We start from the raw sequence: 26228 nt of genomic DNA, 5'->3' as shown, positions 1-26228 counted from the left end.
CATAACAGCGATACGCCGGTTCGACTGTCACTCACCAGTGGTGAATGCACTGATGGGTGCAGAAAGTGAGACACTTCCCACAGGATAGTGCCAGTAAAAAAAAAGGGTTTTGAGAGCAAGAGGAGGAAAAAAAACACCCAGAGAGAGCAAACAAGCATCGGAGAATAAGGCAAGTGATGGATGAGCAAACTTTTAAATAATTTAAAAAATGCTTTGAATGCATGCTCCCGAAATAAAGAGGGAGGCAGAGCGATCTGACAGCACGAGTCCCCATCACGAGCCCTGAGTGTTTTAAAATTTAAACATCATACAGCTGCAGCTGACACAAGTGGAGCTGACAGGCTCTCAGCGCGAAGCTGAGTTTCCCGACTTTTCGCAGGAGTGTTAGCTGGGAAGAGGCTTTAACCATGTTCTTCCTGGAAAGGCTCTTGATCAATCAGTGCTGAAGCAAAATTGTTTGCCATTGGGATAATTATCTTTGATAAGATTTTTGGGGGCACCAGCTTGCTCATTGTATTTAACGCAGAGCACTTAATTTGGAACCTTATCAGTTTAACATCCAGAACAAGTTAAAATATTACCCCACTTAAAACAAGTCAAAAACTTTTAATTAGTTTTATAGGAATAATATTATAATAGCTATATAAAATATAATATGAATATACTTAAATAATGGCCTGAAAAAGACAAAGAGAAATACAGACTTAATGACATTTGGTTTTTGAACAGAAAATTCAGACCTTTATAAGTCTAGTCTTCTGCATTTTCCAAAACCCAAATGTTTGGTACCCATTAAGCCCTCCTTACTCCCTGATCTTTTTCTGACAAACAAGAGCAGCTCTCTGTGAGAGACCTGATTCATGATTTGATTGCTCTGCAGCACAAACAGAAATCAAAGCCAAGAAACCCACCCAGTTTTCTAACCCTGCAGTGTTGCATCTAATACATTTGTTACGGAGGGAAATATAATAGAGGGATGACAATCAGCAAAGTGCTTAAGCTCTCATTACCATTAATCTTTCAGAGCAACTTCTGCACAGATCAAAAGGCAGGCCTGACCTTTAACTTGCTTTAGTCCAAGAAGTTCCTAACCGTCTTCACTAGTATAATTCACTCAGAAAGACACTGCATCCTCACTGCTGTTGCTGCTCTTGCTGCTGTTTGCTTGACATTACTTCCAGGTCACCACTTCACCCTCACTCCCAATCCTTTGCCGAGACACTCGCAGTGAGCCCTTGCCGGGGATCATTAACTCGTTCTCAGTAACATCACCTTGAGCAGGTCGGAAAAACAAATCACCTAGAGAAAGGCAGCCGAGGAGGAGTCTGACCTCTGACTCCATCTGTGTCAAACAGGTTTCAGATGCTCAGGTCAAAGACAGGAAAACACGCAAGACTGTGAGAAAACATTGAGTGTTTGTATTGTGTTTATTTCAGAGCAGCGCAATCGAACATGCCCTCGTCAGTAAGGCCTTGTCAAATCCTTTCTCAGGCTTGGACTGGGAGCCCAGAAGTCCCAGGGGGCCGGGGGAGCATTGGGCTGTGCCGTCTGGGGTCCGGGTGGCGCAGGCGGCTGTAAGGGCGAGGTAGGCGCCATGGCAAACGGGAGAGATACAAATGGAGCACCCCACTGCCCGTCTCCTATCCTACCACCGCCACGCCCTCTCCTCTGAGTCCCCCCAGGCCAGCCCACCTCCCCAGCCTCCTCCCGGCCAGTCAGCTCTCAGTAAATCCGAAAAGCCTCCCTGCCATCTCCATGGCGACAGGCCCGAGCAGAACAGATGGCCTCAGCGCGCGGAGCGGCAATTAAAGAGGAGTGCTGAGCGAGGAGGAAAGTGGGTCAGGAACAGGGGAGCAGGGCCAGGGCTCCCGGCCCGCGGACACACACAAACACTGGAGTGCCAGCCTCCCGGTCCAGCACCACAATCACACACGCCACGCACGCCAGTGCAGAGCCATCTGGGGCACAGGTCCAGGGATCTTGGGGCAAATCCAAGACCAGGATAAACCGTGAGGGAACAAGGGGAATTTCTCTGGATCCACACAATAAATCAAGACTGTCTGTCACTTGGGCTTAACCCATTAAATGCTTCATGCGCCCATGCAGGGTGAAGCCCACAGGCACCTGGATTAGTTCCATGAGAGCAGTGTTCTGGCAAAGATGGGCTTCTCTCTTTCTATACTCCCCCCAATCTGCAGAGGATCGGGAATGCTGCCGGACAGCGGGAAAAGCCATCGGTACCGCCAATGCTTGCAGGCAGTATGAATTCAAGACTGTTGAAAAGAAGGTTCAAAAACCTTTTTTTTAATTCATTATTTATGGATGGCACAAAGCAATGCTGTTGTTGAGAAGGAGATCAGGTCTGCTGTGCATCCACTGAGAAAACTTAATGAGCTGCAAAAAAAAAAAACTGAATTAACATTTACGTATGTAGTTCTTTAAATCATGTGGTGCTTTATAACAGTTCTCCAGCCGAAAAACACACCCGCATACTGGGCTACTCTGTCACCTCAAGGGTTCACGCCTGCAACCATTCTGAATTTCGCTGTGTATCCGCACGATTGTTTCTTTTCAAAATCGCGGGCAAACAGAAGTCCACCCTAACTTGCCAGGAGGAACTCAGTTTGCAAATCGACACCTTGGGACTCGCAGGCGAGATGTGAGAAAAGTATTTTTATAGCACAAGTCCACAGTGAAAACTGGCAACCCAGAACTTTTCTGGTCTGAGGGACAGTCGCGCAGGGAGAAGATTCATTCTTCAGAAGCTCTGAAAGTGTGTCCCAGTTTGTTTTACAAGCAGAGTGGGATTTGGAAAGCGCCAGTGAAAATGATAAACTGTGGTTATAAGGCTATCAAAGTAGTCTCTTTCCCATTTACTTTTAATAGCTATAATCAATCTATACAATATGTGATAAGCCCCTCACTTAAGAGAAACAAATGAGCAGTTACAGTGTACCGCACACAGTGGCATGAACACTGAAGCACAACCGAAAGTTACTCTCACTCCAACAACAGAGCTTCATCAGTGCCAAGTAAACTTCACGAATAACCGATCGATTTCTTTCCTCCCGTGTCTGCAGTGGTTCTGTCAGCAGTAGATGTGGGGGTGTGGGGTCATGTGTGTGCTGTGCGCGAATGTGGGTGAGGGTGCATGCGTGTATCAGCGCTCTTGCATGTCGAGAGACGCTTTCTGCTTTCTTGCTTGATCCTGTGGTGAGAAGGGGTCACTTCCCCCACCCCCAGTCTAATTTCTCTGCTGCAGTGAGGAGTCCAACAGAGAGCTGGCCCAGCCCACGCAGTGGGTCCATTGATTTTTTCTCTTGCTTTTAAGTGCTTTTCTGAGCTCCCTCGCCGATGACTTCCACAGCCAACCTGTTCACCATCCCTGAAACAAGACTGCCAGCTGGCTTCCCTAGTGGGCAGGGCTGGCTGGTTCCAGGGGGTGGCAGAGAACTCTTCCTGAAAGCTTTGCCAGCGTGTAGAGCTGACCGAGAGGGGTGCCTGGGACAAACCTGGGCATTGCATAGCAGCATGGGAGATCATTGCTGATGAACACTTGTCGATCCTCAACAGGACACGGTTTCAATCGAAACAAGATGAAGGGCAAGCATGTCAAAGAAGGACCTCAGATTGAGGACTTTTAAACCAGAGGTCCTGTAATACAACTGCAAATAACACAAAACACCAAGAACAAAACAGAGCAGACACAAACAGGCACTCTTATTTGGCAATACAAGTCAAGCTCAAGCCATTTTATGAAAGACCAAATGCACAGCTTAGCAGTTAGGCTATTTTCACAGACGTGATCTGTGGGTGTGGATTTTTTGCTGGAGAGCACACTGTCCTATTCTGGGGCATGCCGCTTTTAATATGACAAGACATAGAATGTACACAGATCTATTGTGAATATAAGACTGTAAAAAAAAAAACCTTGACATTGTTATTGTTTACTAATTTCTTTGCTGCTAGAAAAATCTAATCCTTTTCATATTTTTCCTATTTGCTAATCCTTACCAGAGAAATCCTTATTTCTTTTTAAAAAGATGAAGCTGTTACGGATAGGAACAGTCTAAGCTTTTCAGCCCTGCTGTATGTAAAATGCTACACCTTCTGCATCACAGATATTAAGCACTTTGTTTCTTCACAAGTGCTACCTGCTGATCCCCTGGACTTGTGAAATTGTTATTCTTGGCGAGTGCTCTTCTCACACTGAAATTGACAGGTAGAAGCCGCCTCTCTGCCATTTCCCGCTGCTTAAAAGGAGAAAATCAGATTCTTTTTAAAATGGAAGAGCCGTACTTTCCCTTCTTCAAAAACAACAACGGGAAAGATAAAAGAACTTGATATATGGCCCTTTAGAAAACACTCTGCAGTTTAAGGTGAGAGAATGATGTGTATACATAAATATCTAAATATTTAACTCTTGCTATATTGCACTGCCTTTAGTTGAAGGTATCTTGATAAGACCCAACTTTGCCCTCAAGAAGTGATGAATAAATCATGATCTACATGTATTTGCTTTCCTTAAAGAAGGCTGTAGATAAACCTTATGACTGTATATCAGCAGTGCAGAATATGCTGTCATGTTCATTGTTTCTATAGATATTGCAACACCACTGGGGATGATGGTATGGAAGCTGGATGTTAAACAGGTGAGTCTTCAATTACAGATGCTCACACACATTAGCTGACTCCGGAAAGGCAAAAGAGTGTTCTTCCTCTCCTCCAGAGCTTAATTCTTCATCAGATCTTTTCTGGATGAAATCGAGCACCTACACCTCTTCCTGACATCAACTAAAAGCAAACGCTGACGCAAACGCTGACCCCGAGGCAGACTGGTCAGACGGTCATCTTCCCCGTCTCGTCGTTTGCGTCTCTCTCCTCTGGCGTTGTGCAGATCTAACCACTGTTTAGACAGCAGATGCTAACAGCCTCTGGAAGCTGTGCTGCCTGTTTTTTATACTAGTTCAGGTGGGTAGCTGCGTCAGCATGCGTAGGCTGCAAAGGAACAAGTAACTGGTTTATTCCATGCTGAAAAAAGAAGAAAGAAAACACAACGTTTTTGAACTTTGACAAAGGCTCTACGGCTGAAACGTTGTGTTTTCTTTCTTCTTTTTCAACATGGAATAAACCTATTACTGGTTTTTATACTGCCACCTGATCAATGTTCTTTAACCAACAGCTGAGGTGAGTACGACCTGGTGGTCCTGCAGGGCAGGGGGTTATGAATGGAGGTGAAGGTGGGGGGTAGATTATCCCCTGTGCAATTCTGGGAAAGGTAGTTAAAGCAGGGACATCCATTTTGACTCCTCCCAACACTCTCCTATAGCCTTCACCTCTCTGTACTTGAGAGTTTGTCAGTGCTGAGTGACATTTATAAGCTCTGCACGAGGCCCCTGATGGAATATTGAACTGTTTCCAGGTTCAGTCAGGCATTCCTTGTGAAGCCCAATGGCCTGAATTCAGCCTCCTCAGTCCTCTCTTGCACTGGGGGGAAAGAGGGAACCGTAGCTTTATAACCCCCACAAACACGTACATCAGCAGAAAAACAGAAACGGCAAAATCACAGGTGAGCTAAAAGCTTTGGGGCGTTTTGATTGACGTTTCTACACTGAATATACCAACTGACACCCCAGTGCGGTTCAGCCAACCCTGAAACTAGTGAATCAATAGCTGCCTGTATTAGTTACTTTAGCGCTGGCTTCTCCTGGAGAAGGTGAAAGATGAATGCCAAACTGTGGTCTTGTCTTTCTGCTGGTCCTCTTATCTCTCTGTCAGCCATCAGTCTGTCTCTCCATCCTCCTCACCCTCTAGCAACACACCTACAGCCGCGGTTCAGGACTTCCAGAGAGGTTACCGAGAGGTCAGAAGGTCGTGGGGAAGACATATTGTATCTATTGTTTGCTAGTCAATCTGCAAAAAAGTTTGGAGGTTTCAACTAAAAACAGCTTTTCCAGGCACCTCACAGCTTAAGTGTGAAAGACTGCTGTTCTCTCACAGAATACTTTCCTTCCATACAGAAGAGAAAGCACATGCTCAAAAATCCTTTGTAAAGTGCAAAGTACATAACGAAATCAATATGGAGAAATAAATTACTTCCATACTTAAACATAAATGTCCTAAGGAAGATCTATGTGAGATCTAAATGTTCAGTACTGTACTGGATTAAATAAGGACATCTGCGGAGCACATTAGTGACTGCTTGAGTATTTTTGTTTTATTTGATTGTTTGATTGCTTCTTATAATTCAGACTCGCATTTTGCCATGAATGGTTTTGGAAAAAATAAGTAATCATACCTATAGATTTCCAAAGTACATCCTCTTCGTGTACAACAGTTGTACAGATCAGACAATTTAAATCATCTCAGTTCAAGACTCAGAGCATCTTTAAATTGTTCCTGTAAGGGTTTACAGCATTGGGTTAGCTAATAACTATAGAAAGGAGCCATTTCGTTTTTTTTCAACCGTTAATATAAAAAATATTATTTTAATACATTGACCTTATTTACAAACACGCAGTTTGTCATTTCAAAATGTTACTCAATCAGACAGTTACATTGGCATTGCGTTGAGACAGAAGAGTGGAGCGCCTAGGGCAGAGACAGCAGAAGCCATCAGTGCAGGAGCTGGTATGTCAGGCTATTTGTCCACAAATGCCGCCATGCAGCAGCAGTGGGGGCCGAGCCATTTGTCAGAGAGAGGGGGAATAAATACGTCCATGTCTGGGCTTTCAAGGCAGGCTCTCAATTTGAGCACGCCACTGCTCTGAAGCGCCTTTTCCTCCCAAAGACAAGTCACTTCGGAATATTAAATGGGAAACGCTATCGCCCGTTAAAAAAAAGAAATGTTCCACATAACCAAGCCCCCGTTGTCTCTCCCTCACGCCCGCCGTTCTGATGCTGTCACACTCTGGAGCCACATCTCCACTGACTGCTGTGTGTGCAGTCAAGGCAAGAGCAAGAGCAAAGTCTGAATATCAGAGCTAAACGCCCTAACTAAGATGCTCAATAGGTCCACTAAAGCCAGCACTGGAAGGGTAGTGTGGGTCTGGAACGAGCAACTCTGTCATGTTGTCAAAGGACTGTCAGCGTAAACTCTGCACAGGTCAGATAATGAGGAACCATCAAAGACCAATATTTCTACTCGAAGTCTCAGCGATTTTGTCCACATTGCCCATCACCCAGATTTTGCCCATTGAGTGAGTCTTTACAGAGTAGTGATTGCAAGTTTTCCTTGCCTTTATGGGAAGTTGGTCATCAGTCCAGATGTCTGCAGTAAAAGGGCTTGTTCAAGGAGGGGACACACAGGAGTGATCAGAACTGCTTTATTGCAGAGGCAAAGAGGGCTTAACTCAAAGCTGAGGAATTATCCCTTTTTACAATCCGCCAGTGACTAACCACCCCAGCTGTGAACCTGGACGACATTCAGCCACACAGAGAAGACAAGTTTTAGTTTTGGTATACATTCATGAAAACATATGAAGGTTAAACCCCATATTTCATTCTGTTTATGAATGCAGGTCTCCCTGCACACTTGTCAGTATAGTCTATACTTATATTTACTATAATTCCCATTACATTACTTTGGCTTATGGATCCTTTAAACATTGTTTTGGAGTTGTGTCTTATGATTGACATTTAAAATTACACAAGGTTTCTCTATAAAGCAAAGGAGCTTTGGGAATTACAAAAAAAGACAGGAGAATGTATTAGATTGTTTCCTTAAAGCACAAGGAGGGTGGTGGTTAACACTGTAATTGCAAAATAAAAAAATTAAAAACAGTAATCCAAATTGGAATAAGGCACACACACAGGGATTCGAATTCTCTTTGCTGCTTTTATAATGTACACTACGTGATTTAAGTCAAGAATGCACACAAAGTGCTGTACCTGAGAACCGCAATCCGAGTTTCAGAAAACAAAGTTCAAAGAAGTAAAGTACAAGAAGCAGTGGGAAGAGGCTTTGTTCCCGCTGCCGTCGAAGAGCGACAATGCTTTTCTTTTGAACATCAAGCTGTGGGAGATGAGCTACTAAAGTGAAGGAAAAAGGCAGGAGAGGAGAGTGAGGCTGGGGGAGGAAAGAGTCGCCGTGACAGCAGGACTCCATGTTGGGTGAGAGAGGGGACGCAAGCAGCGTGGGACCCCGCAAGGAACTCGGCACCCTGGGGTCTCAAGGCCACGTCTACATGGCCCCTTACCTGTGTCTCCCTGTCATCCGAAGTTTTTCCCACTCAGTGAAATCCTTTGCCATTAGAATCCCATCGGTTGGGGTGGGCAAGAGATTAGAGATGAAAGTGGCTGGGGGGCCAGACTTATTTTTGTTATATTTTTTTAGTTCTGGCTACCACTGTCTGCCCATTCATCTGTGGCGCAGAGCTCCACAGGGTCGTTTTCCTCCCTGGGAGAGTGGGCTGGCTGGGCCAGTGACAAGGTACAGTAAGGAGGCAGGGGGTAAACTCTACTCTGAAAGAACAACTGGCAATTCTGAAAAAAAAGTAAATGTGTGCTGGACAACCTGTTATTGAGGATCAGAGTTCACAACAATAACGTGATGTGCTGCCAGAAAACCATTTCTTACTAAGTATAACACTTCAGCTTAACAGTTTTTTTTAACTCCATATTGAAAAGAATTGAAAACTGAAAATTGTGAACTTTTCACAATTTTATTGAAAACAACATATAAAACTGTTCTTGCGTATTTCATAGAGTACACAAATGTGCTCTCGTTGCTGCAATGTCAACATAGTACACAATGTCAAAACAAAATTAATAAATCAGCAATAGGGTTTATTTGTGTTTTTTTTCCTCATAGGAGAACATACTAATCTATGCTTTGGGTTCTTGAAAAGTACTCTAAATAAACTTGTATTTTTATAAAACTTCTCTTTGTAGTCACTGGTATGGGTTCAGAACGAAGGAGATCTAAACAGGACAAGGCCGCATAATTCTTACTCTAATTCAGCGAGATTTGTCTTTTACAGACACTCAAAAGCAATGTACAACCCCAGCTCGCTAAACAGGCAACATTCCCAGTCTGAGAATTCAGTCCCATCTATCATCCGGCAGGGAATAAACATTCCCTTACGAACGGAGAGAAGGATCAAGGGGTCATTTGCATTCGCTCTGGAGCCATCAGCTTTAACAGCCACGTAATCGCTTTCTTGGTTCAAGAACACAAGAGACAAACTGAGAACATTTTGTCACTCTTTGAAAATTGTAGTTTTACGTTCAAAGATGAAGAATTCTTGATCCCCCCCCTCAAAAAAAAAAACTGTTGTTTTAGCCTTTCTAAACCTTTCTATGCTCAGTTGGTTTTTTTTTTCCAAAATTCAAAGTCAACCAAATTCGATAAAGTGCTCCCTAAAGGCTTGGAGGCACATTCCCGGACACATGCTTAATGGATTAGAGTGGAATCCACATGCAGCAGTGGTGCGCCTCACTTCCTTCACACTCCTGAGGTCAGCGGCACACTTCCCAACGCCCCTGATTCACTTGGCAGATCTCTCCCTGCCTCCACCTGGTCACTTCAGCCAAACCATGACACTTTTCTTCCCCCTCTTGTCCTGGACCCTTTCAAGACAAGCGCAACATCCTGTTAATTCTCCCAGAATGAAGCACGAGGGTACAGCACTCACAGCATCAGGAAACAGATGCAGTCAAGAGCAAGATGTCTCCTCATTCCATCAGTTCCTCATTTAATTTGCCTTCTCTAGTCCGAGGAAGTCTAGAGGAAGGAAGTCTAGTCTCTAGCCTTTCACACTGCTTTGCAACTTTACACTTTTCCTTACAGTTCTGGAAAAATGATAATCGGCAATACCACACAAATTTTCATACATAAAGCTACTTTAAAAGGATACATCATGAGAAAGAAGATGGTCAGGCAAAGGACTGGAGGCTTGTAAATGGTTAACAGTTTAACTCTACCTTTTAGGGACATGAGGAAGGTCAGAGGTCTGCCCGCACTTTGATCACTTTAGCAAAATACAAGCAGGACATCCTGCAGAGCTGCTCCACTATCACCCTGACCTGTCACTGCTCCACTGGAATCTCTGTGATAGATGGGGAGGCTGGGAAGCCACTTAAAAGCATTTTCTCTGCCTTTTCTGACAGATTAACTTGTCAGACTCATCTGCCGAAACAGCAACCACGAAATAAATTCAAAAACAAAATGTGGAGAGATTAAGGTGCAGGCATGTCTCTAGAGCTCAAACACGCCGCAGTTCTGCAATAAATTGCATTTGTTTTCAGAGAGTAACAAGTATAGTAATTTACATCAAAGTGTATTGGTATTCCTTTATTTAAACATACCGTACAGTACACATTAATGACCACTTCCACCTCTTGACCTCTTACAAGCGAACTCTGGCATGGAATTGACCAGATTCTAGCATGGTGGACTTCATACAGTGTCAATTGCTCCATTCTTTACTTTTTAAGTCTCTTACTCATGGAAAAAAAACCTGTGTTCATTTTGACACTTTGCTTACATCTGGAGGGTGCAATAAGGCTATATATTTAAAAGCATAGAATTCAGATTAACTCATGCTAGAAAGGTACAATGCACAGGTCAGTCTTCATTTAGAGTATTGTGTACAATTTTGATCACCATGTTACAGAAGATGTCCTGGTGCCCTGGAATCATCCCAGAGAAGAGCAACCTGATGCATCCTGGGGCTTACAGGAAAGCATGAACAGGCAGGAAGAACTGAACCTTTTCAGTCTTGAAGATTACGCGATGTGATTCAGGTATCCAAAACCCACTGAGAAGGCCCTGAGAGAGTCAACCCTGCGTAGAGAAACTCAAACTAGAGGATACTGCGTGGCAGTGCATTTAAAACCAAGAACAGGAGGAACCTCTTTTCCCAGTGGGCTGTGGCAGTCTGGAACAAGCTGCCCAGCCCTGTGCCTGAGGCTTACACTTGGGCCTCCATCAAGAAACAGCAGGATGAGATCCCTGGATCCAAGAGCAGCTAACTAGGAAACACGTCCCCCCCCCAGATTTATCTGGCCGAAGAACCAATGCTTCTCACTTGCTTCCCCCCTTGAAGATTACAGTGAAGCAGTCGGATATGATGTGAATAAAGGGCTTTGGATGCAACCAGGCATGAATGTGATCCAAGCCATCTCTCTCCTCCTCCTCTCTGTGAGCAATTATACACCAACGGTCCCCTAGTCCATCAGGATGTTTAATTCTAAAGACCCACCAATTCAACATCCTAACAAAGGTTTACCTCCAAATAAAGCAATTAAATACTGTACATACAGTTCATCATGTGTTTTCTAGGTTATTTTTAATGGAATCAAGTTATTTTTCTTATAACAAACCCTCCATTTGTAATCCCAGACTTGAACTGGTGAGGCGAACCAGACATCACACAATTTATTAAGAGAAGTGATCTGTCTGCCCAGCAACTGAACTGCTTACAGAGAGACTTTCCTTCAGCCACAACAACATTTAAATGTCGGATGAGAAATGCTCTAATACTACTACAGTGGAAAATTTTCAAGGACAACGAGAAACAAATTCAACTTATTAAAATTCACTGTTTTTTTGTCAGAAAGCTTTGGCCTCTTGATGTGGTTAAAAGCCTTAAAAAAGAATCCAAGATCAATTCTCTGCATAAAGTAAGATAATCAATATCCTTAATGAGCCATTTGCCATCCAGTCTTCCAATAGTTTCGCTCTGTTTGACACAACAGTAGATATTCTCTGAAAAACTGGGTTTTAAGGCCACAGCAAACAGTTATATTTGATGAGGGCTGACATTAGACAGCAACTGTAACAATAAACTTTGGAAATGCAGCATAATAGATAAGAAGTTTAATAGGATGCACACACATCCGAAAACACAACAAAAGAGGTTTTTGAGTTCAACCTCTGATTCAGAATCTGAACACAATTAAGTTCTGATTGTATCACAGCATGATTCTTCACCTAAATCAGCATTAGGAAGGATGATTGCTGTACCATAAAGGCATATTTTTTTTTCAATTTTATGTTTTATATTCCATTTAACTAAAATGCTGGGACAGTTAATTATTTTTTAAAAAAATGTTTCTTACTGCACATACAGTAAGTGGCCAAGAGTATATGCTTTCCAAAAACCGAATGCATGCACGATGATCACAAAAAAAGTGTCAAATTTAGTTCTTCACATTCCATCAACATTCTGATTTCTGCACATATTTCCCCACAACATGAATGTACTTCTTCTGTCCTTCAAATCCGAAAAACCAATTGGCCCTTGTGGACATGCACACGTCATCTTTATTAGCCTCAGACTGCTGTCCTTGGACAGAGAAAAACACATTGGGGTGCCAAGCTGGACAAACGCAACACTGACAGCATGTGAAAGTTTCTGTGGGCTTTCTGTTGGTGTTGCCACATCTACTGTAATAATAAAGTGAAAGAAAACAAATCTGGAGTCTTGAGCAGCTGAAAATAACTTCATGGCACTGTCAATGTCTTTGTGCTCCCCTTGGATTGCAATATTTGCCATGGTCCATTACAGCCTGTGATTTCCCCAATGCCAGGTCAGTGTCTTCAAGGGCAAGAACTACCTGCAAAGCGCCTTTCATTCAAGGAGAACCTCTGCTTAATGCCTCCGTTTCAAAAACCTGAGAGCTACTATAAAATCATATAAATATACTATAAATATATTTATATAAATATATAAATATACTATAAAGTCCAGTCAAAAGCAAGATGGGTTTTAAAGAAGAGAAAAAATTGGGTAAGAGTTTTTTTGCTGCCAAATCACTGTGGTGGCACTGAACCAGATACCTTTTCAATTACATTTCTGTGTTAGACAAAGTCCCATTTGAAATAATTACATTTTCACCGGTGATGCTCATCCATCATGTGGGGTGTTAATTTCCCAAATGTTTAATCCCACTAAGATGTGGATTTAGAGTAAAGCACTAGTTCAGGCAGGAAAATCTCCTTAACCTGCCAGAGAAACTAATATCAGGGCTGGCGCAGGCAATACCTCCCCCAGACCGAACAAAGGAGTGAGCGAGCATCTGGAAGGGTATACAATTCCAAGATTATAAATACCAAAGTAAAACACAATGGGGAGTTAACTCCTCCTTGCACGCTGTGAACCAAGACAAGCCACCGGGCCTCAGCCCACTGCCAGCGAAAAATACTGCTAACAAGGTGAGGTTGGAAAAACAGAAGGGCCCTTGACAATTCTAGGGCAAACTAAAAAAAAAAATCTCCTTTTAATTACAAAGGAGACCAGTGGTATTGTTCTTAAACAGTGATAAAACACTAAGGCTGGTAAAAAGACACTGCTCATCCTTAACAATCGTAGATTAATTCCATCTATACCGTGCACGTACAGGCAGGCTTTATTTTAAGGAGAATGCATGGGAGGGGTGGGGTCGCAAGCAGGAACATCCAGCTCTCCGGAGCAGCCTGTTGGCTGGGAGTATATTAGGTATTCCAGTCCGCCTTCGGAGTGGGCAGAGTTCGATAGTCGGCACTTGGGCTGATTATATCCCGTTAATACCTCTCTGTGCCGTTCATTTCCAGAATGGCAAGCCGGGCCCCGCCGCTCCAGCTGTCATCGATCAGGGGCCCGGCTCCGCTGAAGCACCTGGCTCACCGTCTCTGCCACCTGCGGCCCCTCATCGGCTCCCGCGAGCTCCGGGGCCGCCTCTCACAACCACCATTTGTATTTATAGCTGGCCTCCCCAGTGCCTGCCTCGCCTGCCTCATCAGATGCAGATCACGCGGAGGAGGGTTGCCTTGTTTCACTCCGCTTTTGCAAACTTCCCTCTCTCTCGCCCCCAAAATATGGAAAGAAGGGCTGTGTCACAGGCCAGTTAAAGCGTTTGGTTTTATTGGGCCTCAGAGGGAAAAAAAAAAAAACTTGTGTCTCCTCAAATTGGACAATGACCCTGTCAGCTACCACCTGTCTACAAAGGGAGGAGAAGAAGAAGAAACAGGTGATTTCTAAGCTGATTTATTAAGTTTTAAATTTTCACATTAACCTAATGAATTTTAATTAAGGAGACAGAACAATTAGCAAGCAGATGGTAATAAGCCTGTGCTGTAGCTGGTAAACAGCACCGTGGCGATGAACCTCCAGTAAAAACATCTGCATACCCCCGAGATCAAGAGAAAAGCAAGTCGAAGAGAAAACTCTTTCCCACTAGCTTTACCTGAACGCCGGCGCTGAAAACAGGCTTGCCGAGTTGACAGGAGTTACCTCCCACCTTCGGTGGCTCTCTTTTGAAAATTAATCCCCCGCTACAGCAGATAAATGGGCAACAGCAACCAGGAAGCGTTAAAGCACACTGGCAGCATCTGGCAGGGTAAAGTCTATCATGTTAGAAACAGAAAACTAGCATAAACTAGCCACTCTTCTGTGGTAAACAGCTTTCTCCGGAAGGCGACATAAACCAAGTTGCAAGACGAGATGCGATGGAAGGTTTTCATCAAGTTCATAACTGCTGTTGCTCTTCGTTTGACAAACAAACAGCAATTTAACACAAGTGACATGGAGCTTGTGACATGTTGTTGTTCATCTGTTTATTTGCAACGGGGACCCAGTGAGATTCACAGCGAGCTTATAGGATTCTGGGAACTATAGAAAGTGTGGGTTCTGTTCATGTGAAACCTTAAGGCCATAAACTAAGGTTGCTGCTGGAAGAGGCGTTAGTGGGGACAGCAGGGGGCGCTCACCCTGCGGCTCATGTGGGTCCTAATGCCCCAGTGTAGTGACGGGGACACTATACTGTAAACAGGCGCCGTCCTTCGGATGAGACGTAAAACCGAGGTCCTGACTCTCTGTGGTCATTAAAAATCCCAGGGTGTTTCTCGAAAAGAGTAGGGGTGTAACCCCGGCATCCTGGCCAAATTTCCCCATCGGCTGTTATCAATCATGGCCTCCTAACAATCCCCCTCTGTGAATTGGCTTCATTACTCTGCTCTCCTCCCCACTGATAGCTGATGTGTGGTGAGCGTTCTGGCGCACTATGGCTGCCGTCGCATCATCCAGGTGGATGCTGCACATTGGTGGTGGTGGAGGGGAGTCCCCATTAGCTGTAAAGCTCTTTGAGTGGAGTGTCCAGAAAAAGCGCTATATAAGTGTAAGCAATTATTATTATTATTATTATAAATCATATAAAAGGTGAACAGTGGCAAACTGGTGTATGTCACAGCACCAGCCTTTGAACTAACCTTCTCTCCTGTACTTTTGGAGGAATCGGCTGCATAAAACACTGCAAAACAAACAGAAAGCCTCCATTGTTCTCGCCAGCGAAGGGCGCAGGGTGGGGAGGTGTCTGGGCCACACACTGAGGCAAAACCCTTGGGCACAGATGAGTCAGTCAATAGCAGTCCATGGGGGACAAACCGCTTCCACCCCCTGAGTCAGAAGAAACGGACAATGGATGGTTATATCATGTAAATAAACTTCTCATTTAAATGCTAATTTCTCAGCACTGCAGCAAATGTGCTTCAGTCCATAAGGGACACTTACCAACTCAGGCTTTCCGCAAGCACGAGACTCAAGTCCCCTTCCTTATTTCCCTGGCATTCTGCACCGTTTGACAGGAATGTGTCTCTACTGCACTTCTCTCACAAAATGGAGCTTAAAGCTTTTAAAAGCTTGAAAGTTTTTTTTTTTACATGTTTTTAACTCTTTTATCACTACATTAAAATACACTATAGGTTCAGAGACAACTGATCTTAATAAAAGTTACCATTTTCTGACATAAATGTAATAACACAGTTTCTTCTCTCTTATAAACTATAATAACATCGGAAACTCCGGCTCTTTGGATGTTATGAATTGCTATAATAAAAAAAATGCCACAACTGCTTGGAGAAATAAAGATAAACTACCACAGTTTGTGCAGATTTCAGTGAAATATGTGAGTGCGGGTCTCAGGGATGATAAATCTCTCTGCGTCTCTGGGTTTTTTTTATCTGGTCAGGTATGATTTATATTTACATGAGTAATTTACTCCAGGGAGCTGCGAGGCAGTGTGGGGATTAGCACTGCTGCCTCACAGCTGCAGGGCTCTGGGTTCGATTCAGGACTTGGACGCCTGTCGGTGTGGAGCTTGCACGGTCTCCCTGCGTTTGCATGGGTGCTCGCCTCAGAGACGTGTGCTGGCTTGATGGGACTGGTTATTTCTCCCCGTAAAAGGACTAGTGTGATGTGAGGTGCGGTGAGGTGCTTTTAGTCCCTCGTTGCGCCCGGTGTTTCCAGGATAGTTCTGACTTGCATGACCCTCGCCAGGATAAGCTGCTTACTGATAATGGCGGGATGGGTGGATTTACTCAGGGCATCTAATAACAGATCCTGGAAATAGCTGCCCTGTTCAAAAGCCTTCCTCGTGCTAACTCCTTTACAAAGATCCTGACAGCACCGCACTTTCATCTAACACTATCAAAACCATCTATTCTTCCCCGACCAGTAGATGAACGACAAGGAGAAACTAACTTCGCCACCAAAACAGGACCACCACTCTGACTATCTGTTTTGTTGAATAAATATTTACATTTCTGCTCTGCTTTGTTACCTATCAACACCAGCACCTTTTGTCATTAGTAAATATGAGGGCCTGCGACCTAGAGTGCATTTAGGTAGATGATTTGGGGGGTATTTCCAAACCGGAAGGACAAGCTAAACATTTTTTTTCCGATGTGATCTTCATTTAATGTACTGTTGATAAAGCCTAATTAACAATGAAATGCTGTATTTAAACAACTGGTGTCGTCCAACTCAACCTGGTAGTCATCCGGGTGTCTTTACTGTGGTTAATCTCTCTCATGACTGCCTGAAGACATTTGCTATCTGAAATGTTTAGACAAGAGGCTCTCTGCTGGCTAAAGTGCTGTCTAATTGATTAATATCAGAGATCAAGAGATGAAAAGACCCTTGCAAGTCCACCCTTTAACCCCAGGCTAAAACACTGGTCACCGTTCCCTTCTGTCTTTACCTTTACAACATAGATACGGGAAGAAGCACAGTCACAAAAAGAAATTCTGTCCGCTTCCATTTAGCACTGATGATCATAAGGATATTGTCAGCCCTGACGACACAGGGCTTCTTTCATCTTCGCCTGCAAGAACGTACTTTCCTTCCTCCACCTCCCAATAAAAAGGCATCTTCTGTGGAAACCGAACAGCTTTCTAAAGGAAACCAACTATAGACACACTCACTGGGGTAATTACATGTGTTTCAAAATGTTCATTGCATGTACCTAGCCTCATTAAGTTCAATGCTAAGTAATTCACGGATAATTATACAATAATGAATGAACACTCAAAATAAATGATTTCTCTGTGTGCCTTTATTGCCTGGTGTAAGAAAAAAAAATAATGGGCTGTAAACAAATCTGACAATGCGACAAGAAGCATCAAGAAATTGTTTTTGCCCATCTGATCACAAAATCACACACAAATACAGTAAATGCATGAACCAACCCACACAGGAAAATGAAGAAACAAATGGGGTGGATAAATTTATTGCCCTTCAAAATCATGTAGCTAATGGTTAATGGTCAAGCACAGTGTGCCAATTTACAATTTTCATGACACTTTTCAAAAACGAATAAATAGCATTTTTAAATTTAACCAAAAAAAGAACATCCCTACTGTTCAATTCTATTAGATCTGCTACAGCTCAGTTGGAGACATTTAGACTCTTTACACTCCGAGACATTTTAGACTGACAGAAACAGTAGGATTCTGTTCAGCGGTATAACTAGCCAACTTTAGGAAGAAAAACATGAACTAGTATGATTCTGGCCATGGGGATGACCAAGTGGATGATTGAAAAGGGTGATGAGAGGAGGTTTTACTTGATCGAAGAAGCACACCAGTCCAAAGCGCTCAGATCACACAGGCTAAGCCTAATAACCAGGGTTCTCGTGAGGTCAACCATTCAGGAACACGACGGGTTTCCAGGATCCAGAAACCAGAAGAATCAGATTTTACCGTAGTTTAACTGTGGAATGGTAAAGAGCTGAGAAGTTAAATGTTACAGTATGTACTTTTTTGAACAAGCAGGGGGAGGCTTCCAGATCGTGAGATCTGAAGTTCGTGAAACTTCACAGACCAAGTTTCAGACGTATCTGAACGAACTATAGAGATCTTTAGGGACTGTGTGAACTGCAATTGCTACTTGGATAATCAGCTGGGCAAGTGATCTCCTCTCATACTCGTCAGTTTTTAACTTCTGTTTCTCTGTGTCCCTGATTTCTGTGGCAATTTCTCAGAGCTCCGTGTCTCCCTGCATGTTCTCCTCTTTCGCTTCTTCTTCTTTCACCTTTTATCTGCATATAAAATATCAGCGAGGAAATTAGTTTACTATTTAAGAACACGGCTACTATTGAACAGGAAAAAATAACCAAATAACCACAAAATAACAAATTGGCCCTTCAAGTAGGAAAAGAAAGAGTTAAGCTGCAAATAGTAAGCCTTGGGAAACTACTGATCTTTCTCTGGAGCTTTAATTAAAGATATAATGACACACGTTTAATTTTTCATTGGGGTCATTTGTACAAATCTGATCAGACGAATTCGTGCTCATAAAAGTTATGCCAATTAACTTTAATCCTAGTTTGCATTAGGAGACAGTTCTTTTTCACAATCCTTAAGACGTGCAGTATTCTTACTCTAACCCTTTCCATCTCACGTGCTGTGGGCAGCCTGCATGACTAAATTGAGTCACCTGATGCGTAAGCCTTTGTGTTGATCTATGGCTCTTGAAGGGCCAGTTCATCTGACAAGACCTTGACACTCCATGCCAATCAAAACCCGAAAATATTTGCCCTTTATAAGTGAATGTTGGTCTTAATTACATGTACCACGAACAGGCCTTTGGAGACTGTGTCACTCTGATTCCTAAAGAGTAGGAGCGCCCAATACTGCTTTTTCACTGTCCAGAGTTTGAGACCTTCACATCTGACAGACATAAGAAACAGAATGGTTTTGCTTCATGAACAAAATTCCTCAGCTCTAATGAATGATCATGAGGAAATCAGACAGTCCATAGGATAACAAAAACACTAAATATTTTCAAGGTCTCCAACATATTAAGAAACCACTTTTCTTCTTTATCCTTTTTTTCTTTCTTTGCCTGGTCTGGACATCTGTTGTTAAATGTTTCATGCATCATTCATCACCTGTCTCGTAGCTGAACCTCTCTTATCAGTTAGATGTCAGTGGGATCATTTTGCATAATGGAACAGGTTCTTGGGCAGACAGCCACCAAGTTAATAATGATTAAAATAGGGCTAACATTCTTCAGGATGTGTTTCAGGACTACTATTGGATGTACAGAGGCAGACTGCGATCGAATTCTTTTTTCTCCTTCACCAAAATGTGTTCCCCTCAGTGGTATGGATTCAAAAACATTACAGAAACACAACTTACATGTTGTATTGCTTCCTAGTTTTGCAATTGTTTTCTGAGGGAAATATTTTAATTTACAGATTCAGTTTATCAGCACCACAAAGAAACATTACAGGCTGTGTGCAGCAGAGGAACTGAGATAACACAACAAGTTGCTAATAGCTAAAAGCTTTCAGCATAATTTCCTATTTGAAAATAGCACTACACCAATGCAACCAATGAGACTATGAAATGCAAAGCATTTGGAATACCCTGAGTTGACTTTTCAGTTTCTACATCTTGCCTGCTTTTAGAAAGCATGGTCGTTCTGACATTAACATGTCATCTGGAAATGTGTGGGTGAAAGAAAAAAAGAATTGCTACCTCACAAATGGAGGGAAAAGTAGTGCCCCACATAAATCATTTCAAACAATGCATACTGTATATGCAGCTGCAAACATTAAGGCTAATCACTTCTTTCCAAAAAAAAAGAGCAAAAGGGATGCTTGGCTAATGGATTTTTTAGGACATTTATGCATTAGCTTAACTTATTGATTAATTGGGCTGCTCTCGCACCTTCTACCCAGCCATTGGAGTTACGAACCTCCCTGAGGCCTCCTCACTCCTGAAAGCCACTGTAGCTCAATGACTCCTGATGCTTGTTCAGCCCCAGATGTTCTTCCTGCTGCCCACTCTGTCCAGCTCACTCTCTGTATCATGTACAATCGCCATGAACTGACTACTGCACTATGAATGGTTGCCCGACTCACACAGCCTGAACAATGCACCATCAGCCTGTTGTGAGAAACTGCAAAGACCCAAGAACGCAGTGAAACTCGATCACACGGTGGCACGTGCTCACGTTGACTTAGTGCGCATGCACGGCAATTACATGCTTGCACAGCGGAAGTTCATCTACGCAGATGCGGCCGAACCAATGAGAGATAATAGACTGTATTGCTCTCGGCAGGAATCTATAAGATGATAAAAACTACTTAAGGATATTGTAATGACAGAAAAGGTATTTCCAACTGCATCTTCTTAACCTAATAAGATAAAACTTCTCATGCAATTCCAAAATACAATGTCCCTGGACATAGAGGGGATTCAATTTGTGACGGGAGTTAAGGTTCTATTAAAGTTAAGACACTTGACTGCTCGTCTCTTAAGGATTTTTTTTATTTCTAAGGGAGGGAGACAAAGCTGCTCCTTCAAATTCATTGCCCACTGATGCACTGATTCACTGATGATATCGTACCATCCAGGTCCTCCAGTGAACCCATACCTCACCAGAACACAGCTGTAATATTTCTCTCGGAATTGGGAACACGTTTACTGGACACAAAACAAGATGCTCAGATCTCAGGTGGAGGGATGTCTATAAACTCCAACCCAACTTTATTCTGGGAAGAAAACTTCAAACCTGGCACTCAAGAGATTTGCCAGTATCCTGTCACGTTAAAGTGCTCTGGGCTTCATGGTTTATTATATTTATCTCTTGCTTTCAGAGAAGAAAATAGATCAGAATTACACAAAGTTGACTATTTCTAGCAAATAACTGGGGGTTTAAAGGAGATGTATCCCTGAAGAAAGTAAAATCCTCCCCTTTCCTGGAACGTGGTGGACAAGGGAGAGCACAGGAACATGTATGAGTGGATTTCCATGGCATTAATAAAATAGCAAACTCTGATCTCCTGCTCGGAAGCATTACAGGATCTGCAAAGCTGAACATCTTTAGAAAATAATTTGGAAAATTATAAATCTGTCCATCAAAGCTCAAGCTGAAAGTGCACCAATGCATTGCTTTGCACATCGTGGCTCCTGGGGTTACATTGCCCATTTATTCTCCTTTTAATACTCAAATGCGTGATGCACCACCCCCCGAAACCAGATGTTTCCAAACCTAGCCTTTCGCTTGGAAAAGAAGTAGGATGTGCATTCATGGACACAGAAAGTGTCTGGAAGAAAGTAAACATAAGCAATTATTGCATTAATGTAACCTACTTAAGCTCCCTTTTTAATAATTTTCATTAATACTGAATACCAACATGTGAGCATATTTAAGATATCTTAAATAAATCCATTAGAGTGACACAATTAACACTTCACTTAGCTGACCATCAGACAGCACCCCCCTCCCTTCATTAAAGATAATGAGACCAGCCAGCCGTTACACCCGGAATGAGCTGAAGAGGAGAATGGCAGGAGTGAAGGTCACTGGTCTTCCCTTGTTGCATCAGACTGAAGATGTTGACTTCATGCATTACAAAACAACTTTAGATTATAAGATATGATACCCGGGCACTGCCTCGGCAGATCATGAAAAAATGGAAAAAAAAGTCAGGAAGCAGTTAAAATTGTTAGAACGCTGTCGAAATTGGTTTAAAGTGATGCAGTGCATCGCTTAAGAAATTACAGGATTTTTTATGCCAAGAATCAATTTCCATGTTCTGTCTCTTGTTTCACACAAGGTAATACCATTGCGAAAAAGCGATTTGCAGAAAAGCACGTGTTTTCTCTGTACCTAGGGGACTGGATTAAACAGAATGATGCCCACATAGGAGACAAGCCTTATTAAAACCCTGCAGCAAAACAGCTATCTTTTCAGGCACAAAGACCGTGTTACAGTACATACTCCATTTCGATCTCTGCAGTTTCATCAACAGCTCTTTCAAGTGTCGGAAATGAAATACTGCTTTTAAACCCTGATGGTAAATATACACTCTGGAAACATCTGTGTTAGATTTTTTAACTCGGTTTACATTATACACTCAATCTGTCAACATTGCACAAAAATATGCTGCCCTCAAGATCATTTTGAATTAAACAAGAACAGTTCCAATAAGGTTTGCATAGTTAACATAGTTCAGAACATAAAGACTGGAAATGAAAGGAGATAATTCTAGTAATTTATTTTAAGATCTGAAAAATAAAACTGATAAAAGGACATAATTAATTACTTTTTCATTTGTAGCCATTACAATATTGGAAATACATATATGTGAACAGGTTGCGTAATAGGAACATCACACTGTTACTCTGATTGATTCTTGAAATTACCAAAAATGTATAGAAGATAAATCTTGCTTAAGCCACAAAATATGTTGGAAACAAAAAATAGGAGGACAAATATCTCTGTGGTACGACATTACAGTTTTTAAATGCTCCCATCATTTCTGACAAGCTGTTGTCAGAGGCTAGCACAAAGAATGGACAACTAAGGACATTCATAATTACTTTTTCCATTTAAAATGCCAGAAGATTGTGTTTTGATTGAATGTGACAGAAACAGACAATAGAGATCAGACTCAGGACAGAGGAATATGAAATCCATTCTACTGTATGTTGCATCACCAGATACAAAGAACAGATCGTCAATATTTTTGACAGCAAACCTCAGATTTATACCAATATAATTTATGCGAATGTCACCCATTCTCACACCAGTGGAATGTCCTTTTAATTTTTCACACACTTGTAACGTTCTTCTTATTCAAACAGCAGCTTATTCAACCTATAATCGAGATTGTACCACTGCCAATCCTGTCTGAACTGGCAGCGAGCTGTGCTTGTGTTCTCCTGCATAATTTGTTCCTCTTAAAAACAGACTTGGATTAACCCCAGCACTGGGACTTTCATATTGCACTTGCTCCTCACCGGCACTGAAATGCATATCTCCTGCACAGTGTCGACTGGCACTGAATCATTTGCTTTATTTTTAGCTAAATTAACTTTTCTGCGCTCATACAGAGCTCCTTCCTCCAAAATTCAAGCAGTGTGGAAGAAAAAGTGCATAGGTTCACGAATCACGTTTGGATTGAAAGCGACTGAACGGACTTCGCAACTGAAGCGTACGCATTGCACCGCGTGAACACCGCTTATTCCTGCAAAGCAAAGTTCGATGCTTACCGTTACAGCAGATAACGGGCTTTAACAACAACAATAATAATAATAAAAAACTGGGACATGTAGCGAATCTCTGGTTTAATCAGCAACTCTGGGCATCGCTTGAATTGTATGGCTTTGCGAAACAATGATTCGCTCTTTTAATATCTCGGAAATGTGCATCGACAACTAATAAAACTAATTTAACCGACCAGCTAATGTTTGATCATTTCTTCCAGTCTGGATGCTTGGGAACCGCACAAGCCCTGGGAAACGATTCGCATTCACAATATGTCGTAAACACGGTTGGTCTGTAAATTCACACCCTTGGTAAAATACCTCCTTGCGTAAACCAGTGTCGGTTCGACGCGGATCCGATTCACTTTTTTTGTACACATAAAGAAGAAAATAAGGTAACTTAACTTACTAAGGTAGCTACGGAGGGTAAGATATTGCTTTAACAAAATGCATGATCTGGAAACGCAAATATTTTAGACCAGGAGACACTAAATGTGGATTTACTGCCCATGTTCCAGATTCGAGGTGTTGGTATACACTAGTTGCACCCTCAGAACATCATTTTCACACACAAAAAAATATTTTTCATTCCCTGCAAAACATGAACTTCTTTAAATATTTCATTACCTCCTAGCGAAATACATCAGTCGCTGAGCATGAATTTCAATTCTGCTGTACAGGCTATAGAATGCATTAAAGAGAAGCTTTTCTATTAAACTTAAATGTAATTCTTCTTGAATGCACTTAGTCTCCCTTTCTAAAGTCAAGTTAATTTATGTAGCAACGTAAAACGACACGCACTTAGACGAGGATTTGAAAGGTTTATGTTTATTCGTAAGTGTCGCTTTCAAAAGTAATTTAGAAGCTTCGTCTAGAGCTTTTAACAACGTAACGTGGACTTCATTAAATGCCGGTGGTCAGCCCTCAAAGCACTTCTCCGGGGACAGATGTTCATGCTTGTGACCGCCCCTCAGACGTAAAAAATGCATCACCGTCTCACAATGTCAATTGATATTTTATAATATTGTTGGTCAACAAGAAAGTTATTGACACATTTATTCGTGTAGCTGTGATATTGTCTCTGAGGCAACAAGGTGGAAAGGTTGGTATATTCTCTTGAATGCAGTACAGTCCTGTTGAACTGTGACGTCCACACATCGACAGAGGACTTTAAGTCCCGTTGGCGTTTTTAGGAATTAACTAACCCCGTACTTGCAAGAATGCCTGAAAATTTACTAAAAAAAACTGCTCTGGACGCAGTTAGCAGCTGTGCGAGAGCTTTGGTTAGTTTTCTGTAACTACCCGTGTACAGTACGTGTATTTGAAATTAACTTTGCATTTGCCTCACCTGTGGGAAATCAAGTATTGTAAGTGTATTTCTGCCACCCCCCACCAACACAATGGGCTACATGATATCGCTTTTTCATCATTTCTATCGCCATCTGCCTGCGTTTACTGTAACCTCACATATTCTACATTAGATCATTCGAACTAGTTTGCAAACATATTTGGCTGGACATCCAGCATTGACAAAACGCCATTATAGAAGATAAACCTTACAGTAGCCCGATTCTCTATTTCGTTGAAAACACTGTGTTGCAACTAAGTTTCAGCTCAAACCCCAAGTTTTACAAACATGTGCGCAACAATGTTTAAACTCGGTTATGTAGGAGAGATTTTGGTGTGCGTGGATGATTGTACTTGATTAAAATGTAAAATGTAACGACTGAGCTGAAATGTATCCAAAATAACGCAGCAGTGAGTCACCAGCCTTTTTTTACACTAATATTTAGCAATATGAGCGAAAGTGACTTGAAATTTTCTTACCTGGTACGTTAACAGCCACTAGGAATATCCAAAAGCTCGTCGGCGTCATCATGATCATGTCACCGTTTCCCAAATATCTGGGTTGTTCTTTTGTAGCCTTTAAATATGCTGAAGTATATTCGAGCTATCTGGGCTCAGGTAAGCATGCAACTTGGCGATGGAGATGCAGGCAAAATTCCAGTCTGCTAACCGGGAGTTAAACACAAGCATCAAAAAATATGAGGGATTTAAACTGGGAATGCGCCAAGACGGGGGAGGGAGGGGATGGGGCGTCTGTCGGGGTCACGATCTAATTTGTCACGTTATTCCACGACCCTTAGACAAAACGATCCCGCGATCTGCACTTCGTTACAGGAGAGACCTTAAGGCGTGCGTGCGTCCTTCCAGTCCGAGAGCTACAGCGCAGAGCTCTTGCCGTTCACCAACCTATAAACGCACACACTGGGTATAGTACTTTCTGTGCAGCTCGGAGACGGAATCCCCAGATAAGAACAAATCGGGAAAAAAACAATATTGCAATACGATACAAAAAAATAAAATAAACGCAACACAGGTTTTAACAATCCATGATTTCCCAAAGATAAAAATTCCGCTTTAAGCCTGTATCCGAATGCTCCGTAGGGTGATGCAGTTCGGTGCCTCTCTTTCTCCTTCGTTTTTGGGAGAAAGAAGAGGGGGTGAGGAGGGGGAGATTTGATGCTTCGAATCTGGAAGTTCCTAAAACAGAGTACGTCTCCCCCTTTTATTTATTTTTCCCCCAAAACAAAATGAAAAGACCAAGCGATTTCTCCAGCTGCTTTTGTAATTATTTAATGGAGTTGGTTTTGTTGGTTTTTTTTTTACTTTGTTCTTGACAAACTGTAGCCACTCAGCTGCCTGAACTTCCACAGATCCGGAGCTCGCCTCCTCCCGCGCTGGTGGAGAATCTTGGAATGTTGGTTTTTTTACGCAGAGCTGGCGGCTGCACGGAAAGTTGCCTCCGTTCGCTTCGGCAGGGGAGCGATGCGTACTTGGCGTCTCTTCCTCCAGCAGCAACACCACGATTTCTGTGCCGTTACCGAAATTCCCAAACTGGAAGAAACTGCCTTTCTGCAGCGGCGTCTGGACCCAAAATGCTACCGTATAACTGACAGCCGCGGAG

At 42.5% G+C, this 26228-nt stretch overlaps 1 protein-coding gene across 7 annotated transcripts in view; it reads right to left on the bottom strand.

Annotated features, from left to right (window-relative positions):
- The window catches only part of LOC148640985 (nectin 1b-like), a 192166-nt gene extending 165951 nt beyond the window's left edge, over positions 1-26215 (bottom strand). For 5 of the 7 annotated variants that reach the window (XM_088619476.1, XM_088619472.1, XM_088619478.1 and 2 more), the window contains exon 1: positions 25088-26214. In XM_088619476.1, the coding sequence (XP_088475602.1) occupies positions 25088-25145 (58 nt within the window). In that variant the 5' untranslated portion in view covers positions 25146-26214. Of the gene's footprint in view, positions 1-25087 lie in introns of all 7 variants that reach the window. The other 2 variants (XM_088619471.1, XM_088619477.1) reach the window with 2 other exon arrangements.
- Positions 26216-26228: the final 13 nt, after the last annotated feature.

This window comes from Lepisosteus platostomus, chromosome 25 (genome assembly GCF_059453375.1).
Source record: "Lepisosteus platostomus isolate fLepPlt1 chromosome 25, fLepPlt1.hap1, whole genome shotgun sequence".
Taxonomy (NCBI): Eukaryota; Metazoa; Chordata; class Actinopteri; order Semionotiformes; family Lepisosteidae; genus Lepisosteus; species Lepisosteus platostomus.
The sequence above is the reverse complement of the archived record's forward strand: the minus strand, read 5'-3'. Positions and strand labels throughout refer to the sequence as shown.